Source organism: Rhipicephalus sanguineus, chromosome 6 (assembly GCF_013339695.2).
Source record: "Rhipicephalus sanguineus isolate Rsan-2018 chromosome 6, BIME_Rsan_1.4, whole genome shotgun sequence".
NCBI lineage: Eukaryota > Metazoa > Arthropoda > Arachnida > Ixodida > Ixodidae > Rhipicephalus > Rhipicephalus sanguineus.
Window position 1 is genome coordinate 168929302 of NC_051181.1, and position 18695 is coordinate 168947996.

The 18695-nt window shown below is 48.4% G+C and overlaps 1 protein-coding gene across 1 annotated transcript in view; it reads right to left on the reverse strand.

The window, feature by feature from the left end:
- Window positions 1–18695, reverse strand: part of LOC119397704 (intermembrane lipid transfer protein VPS13A) — a 1038245-nt gene that overhangs the window by 728277 nt on the left and 291273 nt on the right. Inside the window, exons 31-34 of the mRNA XM_037665124.2 lie at window positions 10460–10607; window positions 9624–9714; window positions 9400–9566; window positions 2674–2840 (exon numbers count right to left, since the gene is read on the reverse strand). Coding sequence (XP_037521052.1) covers window positions 2674–2840; window positions 9400–9566; window positions 9624–9714; window positions 10460–10607 — 573 coding nt within the window. The remainder of the gene's footprint in view (window positions 1–2673; window positions 2841–9399; window positions 9567–9623; window positions 9715–10459; window positions 10608–18695) is intronic.

Genomic DNA, 18695 nt, shown 5'->3' on the forward strand with positions numbered 1-18695 from the left:
GAACCGAAGGTAGACACAAATATTTACCTGCGCATTCCCACGTAAGAGGCCATACCTATCAATCAAGTGCGAGTAGTGGTCTACGTGAGAGATAGCTGTTCCCTCTCTCGACGTTTCTCTTATGTCCGTGTTTCCACGTCATGTCTTCTTAACATGAATGCCTACAACTAGCGCAGCTATATAAATAGCTCAGCTAAGTTTGCCATTCTCTTTACTTCTGTATTTATTTATCGATTTACTCAAGTAAGAATGAAAGGAAAAGGTGTACTAACGCACCCAGAAATATATGTTACCTATCTGTTTTACTTATTTATGCACAGTGTACTAGGTCCAAGACCCCAAGAATATGCTATCCAGCGAGTTGGGTCGTCGCCCTTTAAGGCTGGAGGAAGCGGCAGCGTTAAAGTCCGGCAATACTCGTGATATTTCTGGAGAAGAAAAAGATACTGCAACCTCTGGGGAGCAATTCTCGATACGTTCATCCAAAGGAGATGTCCACAGTCCATTTTGGCAGAGCGCATTCAGTGATTCGAAAAAGCAGTGAGCCGTGATGTCACCTCGCTCTTGACCACGTCGCCGCACCGAACCCGCCAGCACATTCCTAGCGTAAGAAGAGAGTGGACGAAATGCACAGAAACAGCAACTTTTCAAGTCTGAATTTGCATATGAATGTGTCCCAGATGTTTGAGAACGATGCAGGGAATGCGTACCGACGTTACAGCTGCGTTAGACGAGCGGTCACATTTAACCTAAGTCGATGGGTAACACGATCAAAAGACATGTGCACAGAAAATCGGATCTCTGAGGGCTGCGTTCGTTGCATTGAAGCGCATTCCGTCTCTATCATTTGTGTCGAGAGTGTTTGAAACTCCATGGTTTGAAAGCTTCATGATGTCATGATGGCGCTGCAAAACAAGAACCGGAAACAGGGGGCGCGCTTCTCGCCGAGCTGCCGCTATTCAGCGGCCGCTCAAATGGACAGTTCATTACACGGACACATCGAGAAGAGCTCCTCTGGCGAAGTGCTGTATTTTATTTCCAGATTTCCCACTCGAATTGAAATAAAAGACTAACGGCGGCGCGCCGAAATTATTGCGCGGCGGTGGCGGCGGCATGATCTCTCTTGGGACTTCGGCGGCGGCGCGAGCGGCGTAACCAAAAACAGGCGGCGGCGGCAGCGCGGCGCGGCGGCGCACACCTCTACTTGAAGCTCATAAAGATTCCCTCAAGGTGTATTGATGAGCTGCAGAGGTGTGCACATCCATGAAAAAAAATTATACATGAACATTGCATAATGTCAGTGCTTTTGTTTTTTGTGTGTTTGTGTTGATGGCATATGTGTGCACCTCTGTAGCAGATCTATCTGCTCACTCTGCTTCTTCTCCACCCGCCTCGATGTATGTGCAACATCACAAACCGTTGCATGTCACTTTGTGCTGGCCACACTTTGTATTTTGCAAAAACACATGCGCAGGTCCAAAGGATCATGCAAGACATGGTACAGCATTATGGATTTCAGTCACCCCTGTGCACTGGTTCAACAACAGTCGGTTAAGTTGGCTTTATCAATGAACATCCCTATTATTTTATAGAGCTTGCAGTACTGCCGCTGGTAAGTGCAAGCAGCTAAAAAAATATCAGTCAGCTGCTTAAACTGTGTTGCAACAGTGCCTTTACCAAAAAAAACTTTCATTTGTGGTAAACAGGCCTGTTTCAATTGCTTTAGGTGGGAATTTATTTTAAATTCGTCATACAACCAGATTAGGTAGTTTCTTTGAGAGCTCAGGATGATTCAGAGTGGGCTGTGCGATATGCCCTTTTTCTCACCAATCAAGACTGCTTGCAAGATATCAGCGGCATCGGCAACATCCTTTTCCTGAACAATCTCGCTCAGAAGATAAGAGCTCGTTGTATTTTATGCTTCTGATCGAGAGCCAATCATGTTTGCTAAGTGACATGTGGCTGTAACAAGAATGCCATGTCGGGTGCTGATGCATGGCACGTGCAGCACAGCATGCGGAACTATGCTGCGTAGAGACGGCCTAGTCATGGAGGCACCGGCTCTACAAGCTGCATGCTCTACCTCTGCACCACTCTGAAGGCGAGGACTGCGCTGAGTTGCACCCCAAGCCACTGCACAAAAATCCGCTACTCTTCTTCGGCGTGCAATTTGAAATACACATTTGCCAAAACAGCTTGTGATTCAATCATAACAGCATTTCAATTTATAGCCTTGGCCTTCCTCGGTGGCTGCAGAGGAAGGCCAAGGCTATTGAGATTCAAAATACATAATGTACTGCCATGAGCAAAAGTATACGGACCACGGGAGCGCGTGCCGAAGTTGTGGTTTGCGCCATCTAATGGCGAGCTGTCTGTTGTCGAGAGCATTGCTCTGGCGATTGCGCGGCCAGACCTATGCTCTCGACTGCAGACGGTTGGCTACTAGATGGCACAGAGCGCAACTTCGGCACATGCTCCCGTGGTCTGTGCTTTTGCTCACGGCAGTACATAGACTTGAGGTTTTATAAGTGAAATGTTTCATTATATTGAGAATTTCACGATATTTAAGTCCATCATATTAAGGTTTAACTGTACTACTGAAAAAGACTATACCAACGAAGCTCGATCCTCATCAAAGGGTGGCCAGAATAAGTTGTCCTCCCAGCATATTACCTGGTGTGAATAAGGGTGGAATCGGTGCGCGTGTCTTGTACCAGCAGGCTCTGCAAGGAACACTTGACTTCCAGGGACTGGTCACTGAAGAGATTCAGGCTGGCAGTGAGCTCTTCTAGCTCCAGCTTGGAAAGTGCATGCAGGGGATCCCGCACAGGTGACGACAGCTTTGGATGAAACAACAGATGCAGAGCAGGGTCAGACCACCTACCAGAGGTCAGCCTCTCCGACAATCCACACTGACAGTTCAGTCACTTATATTTCACCTCTGAAGGTTTCAGCCGCTGTACCTTTATTAAATCTTACCTGCTTTGTGAGAGCGTGCCCTTGGCGCTTTACCTCCAACTTCAACTGCTGCTTCAGAAATCAGTCATTCTCATTGCATTCTTGTTCTAAAGTGTAGTATTTCCTTGCCAGGACAATGAGTTCATCTGTTTTGATGCTGTTATTTAGTGACTAACTTCAGGCTGAAAGCAGTCATCAACCTCAGTAAGCTTACCTACTACTGCTATGTCCTCTTCTCGCATGCTATGAAATCTATTTTGTTGTTCGCTTCTCCATTAGGGCAATTCCATGTCTACTCTATATTTCCATAGTTTCAAAAGAACGTGTTCATTATTTGGAGTTCATTTCTTTGGGCAAATCCTACCAGTACCTCTACTCTGCTACTGCGTTAGCCGACAGTTCTCCTTCCAGTTTTATTCCTACCAGGCCAGGAATGTATTTTTTTGGGGGAGGGGGGGGGGGGACTTGCTGAAGGCCTTGACTATTCGAGAAAAACACCTATTTTCATTATTTATTTTCCGTAAAACACCATTTATCACCAAAATTTCAAGGTGGGGGGGGTACGGGCCTGATTCCTACCTAAGCACTGAAGACGTTTATGACTATCTGTTTTATATTGTAATATACTTTGTTCTGTTGTATGGCGCCAGGGGGCGCCGCCATTTGATATATATAAACACCCTCGCTACAGCCGAGGGTAAGTTGGGCGTGGTGTGGAACTGTGTGTGTGTCGTTCCTTTTCGGAGCACCACAGGTGCTCAGTGCCTTTCCATCGCAAACACTACAATGGCGCAGCCGACATGCGTCCTGAAAGCCTTCCACCCTCCGCCGCTCGCCAACGGCAACCAACAGCCATGAAGCAAATCATTGGCAACACCAGATGCGGCGATACCCTTTCGGTCTGCTTGCACCGCAGCGAACGGCAGCCCTCGCTCTTCGGCAGCCCTCGCTTTTAGCGCATCGCTGCTTATTGCGCCGCAGGTAGCTACCGCCCCCAGGAAGGTCAGCGAAATGCCAGGTGATAATGTCACGCCACACAGCTGCGACATGGCCGACTTGATAGGAAAGCCGCCCGGGTTTTGGAACCATCCGGGAACACCAACAGTACCGTGGACGCGGTGGCTCAAAGATTTTGAAACTTATTTGCTTGCCGCTGGCGGCGAAAGTTTTTCCGCGGAACGCAAAGCCGCACTGCTGAAAACACTGCTTGGAGCCGAAGGTCAGAGGCAGGCACGGGTTGCACTCGCCGCGGCATCGGAAACGCCGGGATCAACCAAAGACACCTACTCCTCATTGGTGCAAACGCTAACGGGCAAGTTCAGCCCTCCAGAGGCAGTAGCCACAGCCAGACTCTCCTTTCGGAACCTCGCGCAAGGCGAGTTTTCCCCCCAGGATTTTCTCTTCGAATTGCAAGATACAGCTAACCAGTGCGACTTCGGGGAACTCAAGGACCAGATGCTGCTCGAAAGTCATTGGACTGACTTCTACGCGACTACAGGAACGGTTGCTTGTCGAGGAGGCCACGCTTACGTTTGAGAAGGCCGTGAAGATCATCAACGATGCTGACCGCGTCCAGCGTCGCCTCAAAGAATACGAGCCTGAAGCGCTTGTACAGCTAAACACAGCGCCACATCAAAGTTCGGCGCAGCGCCGTTCTTTGCCGTGGGTTGTCACACCTTCTACCGAACCCCGCCCTTGGCAACTCGCTGCACCTTCGTCGACGTGTCAGCATTACAACCGGCCACCCCAGTCTGCAACTGGTTGCCCTAACTGTGGCTATCAGCATGCTCCCACTCAGAACTGCCCCGCGCGCGGCAAGGTTTGCAACCAGTGTTCCAAGAGGGGACATTTTGCCACTGTGTGTCGCAGTAGACCCTTCAGCGCGGTCACCACCAGCATGGCATCAGCAAGCCTCCAGTCCCTCCAGGCCTAGGCGTTCGGATCATGCCGAGTCTATGGCCCTGTCAGACACCCAACCGGACCTCCGCACACCGGGATTTTACGCCGATGTTGAGGCGAACGGAAAGCCTTTATCTTTATTTGTAGACACTGGCTCGTCAGTTTCCATTCTGTCTAAAGAATTGTTTACGCGTTATTTTGTCCAACCGTCAGGTTCTGATTGCAGACTGGTAGCTCCACCTAAAAAACTGTAAGATTATTCAGGGACTATCGTTCCACTTCTCGGGTGTTTTCAAGCTCTGGTAACGTTCCGAAATCGCACTACTGAGATACTGTTCTACGTTGTAAGCAATGGACGATCCCTTCTTGGTATTGATGCAACCCACAAACTTGATATGATTCTTGCAGGCAACAGCCTTCAATGTTGCGGCACCAGCACACAGCCAATTCCAGTGAATCCCGAGTTTTCAGCGGGCGCACCGGCCTCGCCTCCCCATGAGTTGCCACGAGTGCCATCTAACACATCTCAAAACATCACATCAGGTACGGTGGGCCACCTACCAGACAGATTCAATCATTTTGAACACTTGTTTACTCCCGGCCTTGGCCTCGTACAGGGTGTCACCCATCAGGTCAAGATACGTCCTGAAGTTTCACCACAACGCTTAAAGCTCAGGCGGCTGCCTCTCACATTGCGAGAACCAGTCAAACAGGAAATAGAGAACTTATTACGAAAAGACGTCATAGAGCGCGTCTCGGCGTCAGAATGTCTCCCATTGTTGTTGTTCGCAAACAGAATGGAGCCATTCGAATGTGTGTGGATCTGCGTGCACCTAACCAGGCCATCATTATTGATAGCTTTCCGTTGCCTCATGCAGAAGACCTGCTGCAGTCTCTTCAGGGTGCTAAATGGTTTTCAAAGTTAAATCTCGCCTCGGCCTATCACCAGGTAACACTGCATGAAGACAGTCGCGACTTGACGACCTTTGTAACGCATGAGGGCCTTTTCCGTTTTAAGCGAGTGTGTTTTGGGCTCGCTTCCGCTCCTTCTGCGTTTCAACAACTCATGCACCAAATTCTGGCAGGCTGTTCTGGTGTCAAATTTTACATTGACAACATCATCGTTTTCGGTAGCACGCAAAAGGAACGTGATGACTATCTGGGAAAAGTTCTCACTCGGATTGCTTCCTCGGGGTTAAAGCTAAATGACAAGTGCGTCTTTGATGTCCAAGAACTGTCATTCATCGGACACAAGATTTCCGCTCAGGGCATATCCCCCCTTGAGAAGAACATTCAGCAGGTTGAGACCTTTAGCCACCCTTCCAACCCGACCCAACTGCGCTCTTTTTTTGGGTTGACGGAATATTATTCCAAGTTTGTGCCACACATGGCCCATGTAGTGGAGCCACTTCGTCAGTTGCTGCGTAAAGATGTCCCATTCAACTGGGATGTGGCTGCTGAAAATAGTTTTCAGCAGGTGAAAAAGTACCTCCATGATGCGCCCATTTTATCACTGTTTGAGCCAACTCTTCCTATTGTGGTGTCCACAGATGCTTCGGATTACAGGCTTGGTGCTGTTTTGCAACAGACCGATGGAGAAAACACTCGAACTGTTCAGTTTGCTTCTTGTTCTCTTTCTCCAGCTGAACGCAGGTACTCCACTGGCGAAAAGGAAGCGTTGGCTTGTTTATGGGCTTGTGAAAAGTGGCATGTCTACCTCTGGGGAAGAAAGTTCACACTGATCATGGATCACCAGGCACTGAGAATAGGTAGGTGGACAGCTCGTCTTCTCAACTACACATTCACCGTCCAGTATCGCAAAGGCGAGCAGAATAAGGTAGCAGATGCCCTCTCTCGCAACCCCCTTGACACTTCTGAACCCCCCCTTGCTTTTTAGGAGGAAGTAGTCGCCCAGGTTGAGGTCATGATATCCAAGCTTGAAGTACAACAGGCCACGACCTGTAACACAGCACTGAGACAAGTCATGGAATATACGATAAATAGCTGGCCCGCAAAGAAGCAACTTTCTAAAGAACTTCATCCATACTATGAGGTCAGAAGCGAACTTTCGGTGGTAAATAGCATCCTTCTGAGAGGGGACCAAGTTGTCCTTCCCAGCCAACTACAGAAACAAGCGCTCGCACTCGCTCATGCAGGACACCCCGGCATAGTGAGAATGCAAGACCTGATTCGCTGCACATACTGGTGGCCAGCTTTTCGCAAACATGTCGAGCAGTATGTAAGCGACTGTCAAATTTGCAAGTGCTGATAAGTCGGCCAAGAGTCAACAGGGGCCCATAGAGCCGACCGAATACCCTCCCCGACCCTGGGTGAAGGTGGCTGTAGACATAATGGGTCCATTTCATTCAGCCCCTCAAGACTGACGGTACGCCATAGTGATGGTAGACTACTACTCGAAGTGGCCCGAGGTGATGTTCACATCATGTGTAACCAGTCAATCTGTAATAGGCTTTTTAACCTCAGTTTTTTCCAGAGAGGGACTGCTCGAGGAAATCGTCACTGGTAATGGCCCCCAGTTCACCTCTGTGGAATTCGAAACGTATCTCACTACCGAGGGAATCAAGCACATCAGATCTTCACCTTACTTCCCTCAATCTAACGGGCAGGTTGAGCGGTTTAACCGCGTTCTCAAGTCATTCATTCAGTGTGCCCTTCAGGAACGAAGGCCTCTAAAAAGGACTGTTCTCGACTACGTTGCAATATATCGAACCATTCCGCACACTGCAACTAAGTTGTCTCCGTTTTACTTGCTGCGTGGTCGCCAACCGCGAACCCGTTTGCATATTGTAGGCTTCTCCGCGCACAGTTTTCATAAGAACCCATATAACGAGTACCAGGAACTGCGTCAGCGCGTTGAATGCTATCAGCGTAAAATGCAGGAGGATGCTAATCGCAGACGTCCTGCCTACCACAATTCCTTTCAACCTGGTGACCAAGTACGGGTGCATCAGAAAGGACAAGGAAAAGCGTCCTCCCAGTATTCACGCCCTAGAGTAATTTATTCCAAGGTAGCCCGTAACACTTATCGTCTGATTGACAGCATTACGTGGCATGCGTCAAAGCTCTCCAAGAGCACACTGAAAGAGCCCCCAACACAGTCACCACAACGGTACGATTATCCGATACCGATACCCCAAACAGACACTGTGCCACCTTCGTTGCCACCTCCTGTGCCACCTTCGTTGCCACCTTCATTGCCACCTCCTGTGCCACCCACTGTGTCACCGCCTGTAAGTCTGCAGGTACCTCGAGACAGCCAAGATGCGCAGCTTGGGCAAGACGTGGAGTCATCAGAGTCCCGCCAACGATCGTCGTCCCTCACGTCACGACATCAACCACTACACCAATCGGCATGGCCTCAGCGAGAACGCCGGTGTCCACAGTACCTGGAAGACTACATAGCGTAATTCTTTTTGTTAAGGGGAGGGGAAATGTTGTATATTGTAATATACTTTGTTCTGTTGTATGGCGCCAGGGGGCGCCGCCATTTGATATATATAAACACCCTCGCTACAGCCGAGGGTAAGTTGGGCATGGTGTGGAACTGTGTGTGTGTCGTTCCTTTTCGGAGCACCACAGGTGCTCAGTGCCTTTCCATCGCAAACACTACACTATCCATGTTGAATTGTACAAAGTATGAAAGGACAACACGTTGCATTATGTACGGCCCTGGCTGTTCCAGGTCTGCCAGTTTTATACCAAGCACAGTTCAACGAGAACCGATTAGTAGCCCCATTTACTGTTCTACCAAGACGGTGGCTGCCATTCTTAATTACCAATCCCCACAGTCCACTTCCTCCTTGTCATGGCTGTAGTCACAACACTTGACATCTTTCATTTCGTTTCATCACAATGCATGCTACCCTTTTATTCATGCTGCAGAATCATGCTCACAGGAACGCCATGCCATCTTCTAAGAGGCCCCCTTCGATATGGGGCCATTAGTGAGTGCTGTATGTGCTTCCCCAGTTCTTGAAACTTCACAAAATCCAATCAACAGCTCACAGTTCTTCAAGGAGGTTCACTAATGTAGCTTCAATTGGGAAGCTTCATCTGTTTAGCGTTTCCAAGTTCCATATCCAGTACTTCATCAATACTTCTTTTTGGCCAAGTTGGTTCATCTTGAAATAAGGAAATACCGGTGCACTACCAGAGAGACAACCCCTGTTGTGGGTGCCTGTTTGTGCTGGTACTTCCTTATTTCTATTTCTAGTGACCTGGCCTGTCTGAATCAAGTTAGTCCTAGCAGGTCTGACTGCTGCCGTGGTCAGACTGCAGCCGCTAGGCAGTGAAAGCCCGTGGTTAATGTGAGACACATAGTATACATTTTTCTTAGGCAACGCAGAGCACGAGTAATTTATGTCTTGCTAAGCATCGTCTTTCTAAATGCTTTGTAACAGCCAAGAAAAAACAAAACGATATTTAAGTATACCACTCATACTGCATTTCTTGCTCTCCTGTACATCTCAGCCACTGCGCAAACACTGTTCAATGGCCAGCACACTAATGAGCCAGTCCTACCTGAGCGTCTTCTGTGTCGGTATACAGTGCCAGATGCAGTCCCTCCAGAGAAAAGAACGCGTTTGACTTTTTGTAGACATCAACTGAGCTTGTCAGGAAATGCTCCAGCTTTTTCACAGGGTCAGGAGTGGAAGAGACCACGAGAGGCGGAGACAATGGCGTGGACACTGCAGCATCAAGGGGCACAATCAGGCCCGGACCGCAGCTACCATTCAAATTACTACCTTGGTCGTGAGACTCTATGACTCCTCTTTCTTCCAAGTTTTCTTTGAAGATGGCAATGATGGTGCTCAGGTCCCTCTGACCAATGTTAACCTGGGTATTGGCAAGCCAGAAAGTAGACTCTCAGTAAACAAACGGATTGGTTTGCCACTTGCACCCATGTTCATCTCTTAGCAATATTTTCCTGATCTGCTGTACTTTGTTACCAATCTCAAGTACCCATCTGGGAACGTGTCTCAGCAGCAGCCCGACTGCAGTGCAAAGGCCTCTCCCACGTTTCTCCTGTGCTTTCTGCAGCCACATAACTCAGCCTCATGTTCACACCTGCCTTCTTCCAGTTTGTTACACTTAATTAATGACCAGCACTTATCTTGGCTCTCTGCCAAATTCCCAACCAAAATGCAAAGATTAAAACCCTCTAACACAAGATATACACAAAATCTCCAGTTCAAACAAAAACATGCATATGCACTCCCTGAAAATCGTGGTTAGCAACGATGGTTGAAGAGTCTTGCAATCTAAAAAACACGCTCATCGTTTCTTGCAAGCTGCCACTTCAATTTAACTACATTCTCAGGTATTAATGCACCTTTCCCACACTCCGTCTCCTAGCACTGCAGCCACCACTTGGGTATTTGTGCTGACTATTAAAGTCTAAACTATTTGGAAGGGGCAATCGCAAGACTGAAAAAAGACAAACTTGACTCATAAAAACATATGGGTACTGGCTGGGTCCTTCAATAAGTGCTGAATTGACCAAGCTAATAGAATCGGCTGAAGCATATGTATAATGAAAATCTACTACAAGAATTGTTTAGTATGCCACACAATGCCTTACCTTCACTAGGTCCACTGCACCACGGATTTCATACTCCATGAAGTTTCTGTTGAACAGTGTCAGGGCTCGCTTGATGTCAATATTCAGTTTCACAGGCTCCAAGATTGACTCCTGTGGCTGGGTGCTTCCATCAAGCAAAATAATGGCTCTGAAAAGGTTAAATAAAATGGAAGCACTTGACAAGAAATAAACACCATCGCACTCGAGACAGTGTTTACAAACCCTTTGAGACCTTATATAATCTGCCTGTAATGAAAAAAAAGTCACAGTTTTGCCGCAAGGGTGAAGCAATGAATGCGATAGCAAGAAAAGCGGCGCGAGATGGACGCGCTGCAACTACCACGCGTCCATCACTACCCGGCACTACTAGACAGTTTTAATTTCACGTACGTAGGGACTTCACGTACGCAAACGTGAAAAGTACACGTACGTTACGTGCACAACATCTGAAACGCTTTTAGCTACACGTACGCGGTGCGCGGTGAGAGCTAGAGTTACTGTATATGCTACCTTTAGGTAGCAGAGTTGTGCCACTGTTTTCCGGACGCCGCTCGCTCTGCCTTCGATGATTCCAGCAACGCTATTCGCCGAGCGCCGTCACGTGGTCATAGGTGGCTCCTTTGCGCTGCGGAGAAGCCAACACTGCCAACACTTCACAGGCGACGCCGACACTCCGTAGATTCCGGCGGCTCAAGGGCAGTTGACATCGGCGCTGTTGTTATTAGAGAGTTATTAGTTTAGCGTTAGCGTGATAGCGGGGGTTAAGGGAATATCGTTATCGTGCCGCAAACGTTCGTTGTGGACAGCGTGTTTTAGTTTAGTGGAATAGTGCTTACGTGCCCAAGCTGGGACGGTGGCGCCACCTAGAGGAGGGTGAATGCGTTAAAAAAAAGTGAGCAGAAAAGAGCAATATTACTACTTTTTTGTATATTTACTTGCGTTCATTTTTTAGAATGTGACGAGTGCAATAAAAGCCCTATGAAGATCTGTTACTCTGTGAACACTGTTACTCTGTCGCGCGAGCGCGGCTCCTACGCGGATGGTGAGTGGCTTTCCCGCAAGACTTCAGAGCCCAAGATGGCGTACCTTGGCGCAACTCTGCTACCTAAAGGTAGCACATACAGTAACTCTAGTGAGAGCTACCACGTAACTCCATCTGCTGGAAATCATGAACACTGCAGTAGCTTGTTCATGGCCGCCTGGATCGGGGCGCGCGTCGATGATCCAGGCGGCCGTGGCTTGTTCGAGCGCCCGCGCGAGCAGACAGCAGAAGGGCAAGGTTCTCCCTGTGCATTTAAGAAGCGAGAGAGCTGGCCGACGCCTTTAAGTGCGCCTGTCGCACTCCTAGCGCCATCTCGCTGATAATGAAGAAACGCTTATAAGTGCCTGCCGCCTCGGAGGACTGCAAACGGTAAAGGGTGTGTATATAACGCTCGCCGTTAGCTACTTGAGGGATCTGCACTTTGTGGAGTAGTGCTTAGCGCACTGCGCTGCGCAGTGAGAGGTCGCTGGTTCGATTCCGCGCTTCGGAAGCATTTTTCTGATTTATTTTTCTTTGGGATATTGATGTATATATATATACTTATACATATACGCAGCATGACGTGGTGACGGCAACGGCAACGGCAAAAACCAGCCGAGACTGTCCATATAATTGCTATCGCAATAATAGTTAGCCACAAGAATAAATGTGATCTGCTGCAACCAGGCTGTCAAACTGCGAAAAAAAGGTATGCATGGTGTGGGGGGAATCAGAACATGCTTCCCGAAGCCTCTACGTGGACGTTTCACCTTTTCTTTTCGCTCTCCCGTATCAAGCACTACAGCAAGTGGCACCACCATTTACCACACAACAGTTCTCGTGGTGAAGTTGCACGTGATTTCACATGACCGAGACGCTTCAGCTCCAGTTAGGTCAAGGTTTCCTCCCCATAAGCCTTTGGTGCCCCCCCAGCAGATGCATATACCTTATGCTAGATTATATGGGCTAAACCAAAGAGCCTGGCATTTGTGTGTGGTCGTACTAGGCTGAGGGGCACTTGCCAAAGGTCCACACGTACCCATATTTGCCCTACTCTCATGACCAAGCCCAGTGGTCTTCACGAGAGCGCAGCATAGCCCCGAGGGACCTTATCCCAAGTGGCGTGTTTCAACATGCTGCGGTACCCCATTTTGTGTATTGTCCATGTGTAGAAGCCCTGTTGTCCCAAGAGCGGACATTGTACTGTGTCTTGGGATGCTGCCAAAGGCAATAAAGTGCAGGTTTTTGGGTGTAGCGCCGCGTACGAATTGGTAAGAAAGAAGATGACAGGAAAGAGGCGCCTCATTCCTGTCATCTTCTTTCTTACCAATTTGTATGCGGCGCTACACCCAAAAACCTGCAATGAAATACCAACTAGCCTGCACTGACACCCTTGTCCAGCAATAAAGTGTTTTTGTGTTTCGAAAGAACATAGTGTATTTTGTCATGTGGCACTTAACGCCTTTGCCAGCTGAGCGAGTGCAGAGCGGTGCGCCACACAGACACAGGCAACAGCAGGCATGGCCCTGTGGCTCGCCAAGACGCAACCCGTGGTGGTCTCGACTCCCGTGTCTAATGAGGCTACCACAACTATCACGAGTAAACTGCATGGTAAAAAGACGTCTCATAAAGCCTGGCAGTCCTACGCCTCTTTTATCCGAGCATATACCCGACAGACGCGTGTAAAGCATGCGGAGAGAGAGCCACACTGCGGCACATGCTTCGGGAATGTGCCAGGAGAGTTAATGTCGCTGCCGCCGCTCACTTCGCGACATACGTTAGGCAGGGACGAACTCCGAGAGCAATTGTTGCTGCTACCACTGCGCGGGGGCAGAGGCCGGCCGCCGGCGCGGCTGTAGTCACTGCTGCAGATTGGCTGCGTCTGCGTCACTGCCGCTGGGAGGCGGCACTCACCAGCAACAAGCTGACTGACCAATTTAGGCTGTCTGGCAAGCCGAAGATGCCACCCAGGTCCAAGGACTTGGAGCCGTCACCTGACGGCATCATCAACAACGGAAGGTGGGACGGGACAGGGGTTAATCTCCTCTTCCCCCCGCCTCGCCCGAAGAAAACTGCCAGACATTTAATAAAGTTTATTCATTCATTCATAAAGAAGATGAAATGTGGCAGGCATTCGAAAGGGCACAAGTGCACACAAGGAGAAGCATCAGGCTTGAGACCTGTGACCGAGGTATAATGGAAGAGGAAGAAACATTGAGCTGGTATTATTGACTCTGGCCGAGATGCAGCGAAGCTGGAGGCATGAGAAGGCCACCGACCCAGTTCCATTAGAGGCACCCCAGCAGTTATGGTGGTGCCCAGACGTGCCGGCGGCAGTGCCTCTTCCAAAGGTGGCTGGCAGCTACTAGATAGTCCGTGGACAATGCGGCTGTGGTGAAGCGCACGGTCGGTGAAAGCGACCATCTAAAGTTCGAGGCAACGAAGCTTAGTGAGCTGACACTATGGCTGAGACACAGCAGCTAGGAATGACGGCGAAAACACCCAAGACATGGGTGGCAAACCATCGTTTCAGGCAAGTAGCGTGCAGACAAAGGCTACGACAAGGGCAGCCAAATAAGACCGATGCCATCACGTGCGGTCTAGTGGCAGGGCTGCTAGACCTTGAAAAACAAGTGTAGTCACACAAAGCATGCAGACGTTTCTGTTCCATAAAATAAGACTTTTATAAGTAGTACATTCTGTTTTTTAAAGAGTATTTGTTATGTATATCAGTGTTGCGGAGTTGCCACTCCACATTTTCGCTACCCCGGAATGGAATGGGAATAGAATGGGGGCGACCCTTGGAGGAATGGAATGAGAATGGAATTGTCTTTTTCCGAAAATAGAGCATGTTTTCGTTTACGTGCTGTTTTTCAAACTTCAAACATTACTAAGTCAGAGCCTCGAATTTAACAATAAAGCAGTATTTTTAAAATGGCTTGGCTGATTACAAACACGCTACATTTATAAGCAACGCGCCTACTACAATTCTGTCCTTATATAGACTGTGTTGCTCCAAAGTTTCGAGCTGAGAGCTGGTCAGCCCGCGCACCCATCGCTCCGGGGTGGGATCACTTCATTATTCCCGTTATCATTTTTCTTTGCATCTTTTCTTTGCTCGGTTGCTACGACTCGGCACATACCCGTGTTCGCATCGCCAAGCAAAGAGGGTATTTGGGAGGAACGTATTTCGCTACAACCTTAATCACTACTACTGTAATATCATGCTCAAATTAGTAATGTAGGCTTGAGTACATGCTTTTCGAAGTCGAAAGCCACAACGCATTCTCTAGGTCCACCTTTAGTTAGCCAGAGCCAAGGGTAGGCGTGGTGTAAAGTGTGAATGATCTGCCAATTTGTAAAAGAGAAACCGAGGCATAAGTTAGTGTACAAACAAATGCATTATCCCAGCAGATACTGAAGGGAGAAACAAATTATCCCTGCGTGTTGCTTCCCATTGATACCCCCACACGAAAGTGGCGAATACTCAGTGCATACCCTGACATTTATCTGACAAGCAGTTTAGTACCTGACTCACGTAAATAACCTTTGCAACAAGGAAGACATTGCATACCTGTACACAGGCAAACTCAGAAAGTTCTCCTCACCCCATCTATGCTTGCGAGGCATGCTTGACAAGCGTGAGTTCTGACGAGCAGTGCAACCCAGTGTTTCATATTCGATGCAAAGGCACAAGATGCCCGAGTGGGGCACTGTTCCAACCAATACCAGCAGATCTAGAGGGTTTTGTTCCCCATTAACCAAATCTTAGTTTTCTCCAAATTCACGACTGCTCCAGATGCAAGGCAAAACTGCTTAGTCTTCTTGAACGCTACTTTTGTCAGCAAAAAAAGACGCTGTCGTTCATTTTAGCATTGGCACATTTAAGATTAAACAATATTAAAACATCACCATTCGTTCAAACATGCTAACCATGCAAATACTATGGGTAGCGGGAGAACTCCCCTATGGGAATTAGTAGGGTGGTTGTACTGCACAAGATATGTCACCAAGCTACTATCTCTCGACCTTGGTAGCGTGTTTTGCGTACTTTTGCAGTCCTTAATGCATCTGATGACATCATCTTTATGGGGCGTTCATTCTTAACTCGATAAAACTATCAAGATGCCTTTCCTACGTTGAGGAATTACAGGAATCGAAATGAACCGCCCGGCCATTCCAGGAGTGGGAATGGGCTAAGATTTTTCATTCCGAGGAATTGAAAGGAATGGAATCGCGGCAAGTTCTAATTCCCCGGAATGAAATTGGAATGGAATGGAAGTGCCCATTCCGCAACACTGATGTGTATCTATATATGTATTTTTTTAATGTCTAGTAAAAGTCTTGTCTACTGTGCTGTCCAACTGTTGTCAATCAGTCCATTCTCTGAACATACATTGCCTCAGAGATTTGAGATTGTGATATGCATAAGTCAGGAACTTAGCCATCTATGCAACAATACACCAGAATCACATGGCAGGGTGACTAGAAGCCTTAAGGTGTAAAAAATGGCCGCCAAAATCGGTCCCCACAGTGCACCATTGGCACGTTCTACTCGAGGGCGTGGGTTTAGCACAGAAACTGTATGTGTGAGCATACGCTGCTCTCACCAAAGAAATCTTTCTCACGCTTTGTGGCGTTCGCCAATTCAGCAAATGTAATTCATTACATGGTGCTGAATTCTCTCATCTCTGTGAAAACAAGTCCCAAGAACGCATCGGAGCAAGACTCTGTGCTTGATGCCAGCTTTGAGGATTCTGTAGTAACAGTGTGGTTTTCCATAACAAAAATGGCATGCAGGTTATGAGACAAAGACTATCAAAAAGCTTCCATGGCACTGCCGTCACCTACACTGAAGCCTTGGAGGACGTCATTGAGTGTTTTGCGTGTGAAGACAGTAGCCGCAATGGAAAAGCCGTAACAGATGTTGACATCAACAGTGCACTGTCAGAAGAGAACCAGAAGGCCTTGCGAGAGCTGTTACTTGAATTCAGCACGTGCTTTGCTCAATCGTCTAGAGTCAGACACCAATCACGCATAATCACTTACGACGACGCAAGACCTATTCACCAACAGCCACACCGTGTCTCGCAGAAAGAACGTGCAGCAATTAAGGAGCAAGTGAAGGAAATGATCGACGATGGCGTTATCCAGCCTTCGAACAGTCCGTGGTCATCACCGGTCGTCCTGGTCAAGAAGAAGGATGGTACGCTTCACTTCTGTGTTGATTACAGAAAGCTCAACGACATCACAAAAAAGACGTTTATCCACTGCCGCGTATTGATGACTCTCTTGACCGGCTACGGTGAGCGCAATATTTTTCTTCCCTTGATTTGAAGAGTGGCTATTGGCAAATCGAGGTTGATGAGCGCGACCGCGAAACATCAGCCTTTGTCACGCCGGATGGCCTCTACGAATTTCGAGTGCTTCCATTTAGTCTCTGCTCTGCGCCAGCTACCTTCCAACGCATGATGGACACTGTGTTAGCCGACTTAAAGTGGCAAAGCTGCCTTGTCTACTTAGATGACGTGGTCGTATTTTCAGCCAGCTTCTCTGAACATCTGAAGCGACTACGACCAGTACTCGAGGCAATCCGGTTGGCGAACCTTACGTTAAAGGGACACTAAAGGCAAATATAAGTCCACGTTGATTGTTGAAATAGCGGTCCAGAAACCTCGCAGTGCTGCTTTTGTGCCAAGAAAGTGCTTATTTTGAAATAAAATCACGTTTTTAGTGGTCCGCATCGCGTTAGCGCGCTTCAAATCTCCCGCCTGAAAATACGACTCTCATACGTCACTGCTGCCGTGCCCAACGTTGCCCGCTTTTACTGCGCGGCCGCCGACACTAGTAGCAGCCGAGCGGAAGTAGCGGGACCCACAGTAGCAACAACGGCGCTGCGGCAAAGACTTGCTCGGATGGGCACATTCAAAGCCGTCACCAAGTTGCGGTTGGTCTCGTAATCCTCAGTACGAAAGTGCAGCGAGCACACACGCAGAGGTTTTGACTGTTTAGCACACTGGCGCAATGGCATGACACTAAGCCACTTCGAGCGTAAGGGTTCATTCCGCGGCACCCAGTGAAAAGACACACCGGTTTCCTTGCTGCAGCACTGGCGTTGTGCACCATTCGGGCATCCGGCAATATCACACGCATGCGGCATTTTGTCGAACTTTCTGTCAGAGCGACTTTCACGAGCGCGCAAAACACGCATGGCAGTACGCGATCCCGAAACTACCACTGAGACGGGCGAGGCACAGTTCGGCGAAAACGGAACCTTTGAACCATGTTTCAACCACGCGCGCCGTTCCCCATGGCAACGCCACGGAGGTTTTGTTTTCCATGAATCAAGCGGAAACGAACAAACAGCATTCTATTACGTCTTTTGTTGCTCGGAATGTTCTTTTTTTACTGCTGCTAGTTTGATTACTAGTGATTTATTCTAGGCCGACTTCCATACGTCATCGGGATCACTTCGAAAATGTCCCACTCGTGGCGCTCATCATGTGATACATTTAGCTTTATTTCTCGGCAAGTAGGGCACTGATGTTGATAATATTGCCGTTTTAGAAGTTGTCATACATTGGGCTTTCACTCTGACATAAATTGTTATTTGCCTTTAGTGTCCCTTTAAAGCCTCAGAAATGCCACTTTCGCTACGAAGAACTGAAGTTCCTTGGACATGCTATGAGCGCGGAAGGCGTCCGTCCTGACCCCGAGAAAACCGCCACTGTAGCAGACTTCCCGACTCCTGCCTATAAGAAAAATGTTCGTCAGTTCCTTGGACTATGTGCATACTACCGGAGCTTTATAGGCAATTTTTCGAAAATTCTTGAACCACTTACTCGACTCACTAAAGACGACACATCGTTCATTTGGAGTTCTGAACAAGAAACGGCATTCACCGAGCTCCGGCATCGCCTGGCATCACCACCTGTTCTTGGGCCACTTCGACGAGGAAGTCGAAATAGAAATTCATACTGATGCCAGTAACATCAGTCTGGGCGCCGTACTCGTACAGCGGCAGGAGGGAGTTGAAAGGATTATCGCTTACGCGAGTAGCACCCTATCACGCCCGGAGTCCAACTACAGTACCACGGAGAAGGAGCGCCTGGCCGTCGTATGGGCACTTGCTAAGTTTCGACCATACTTCTACAGCCACCCATTCAAGGTAGTGACAGATGATCACTCGCTGTGCTGGCTGGTGGAGCCTACTAG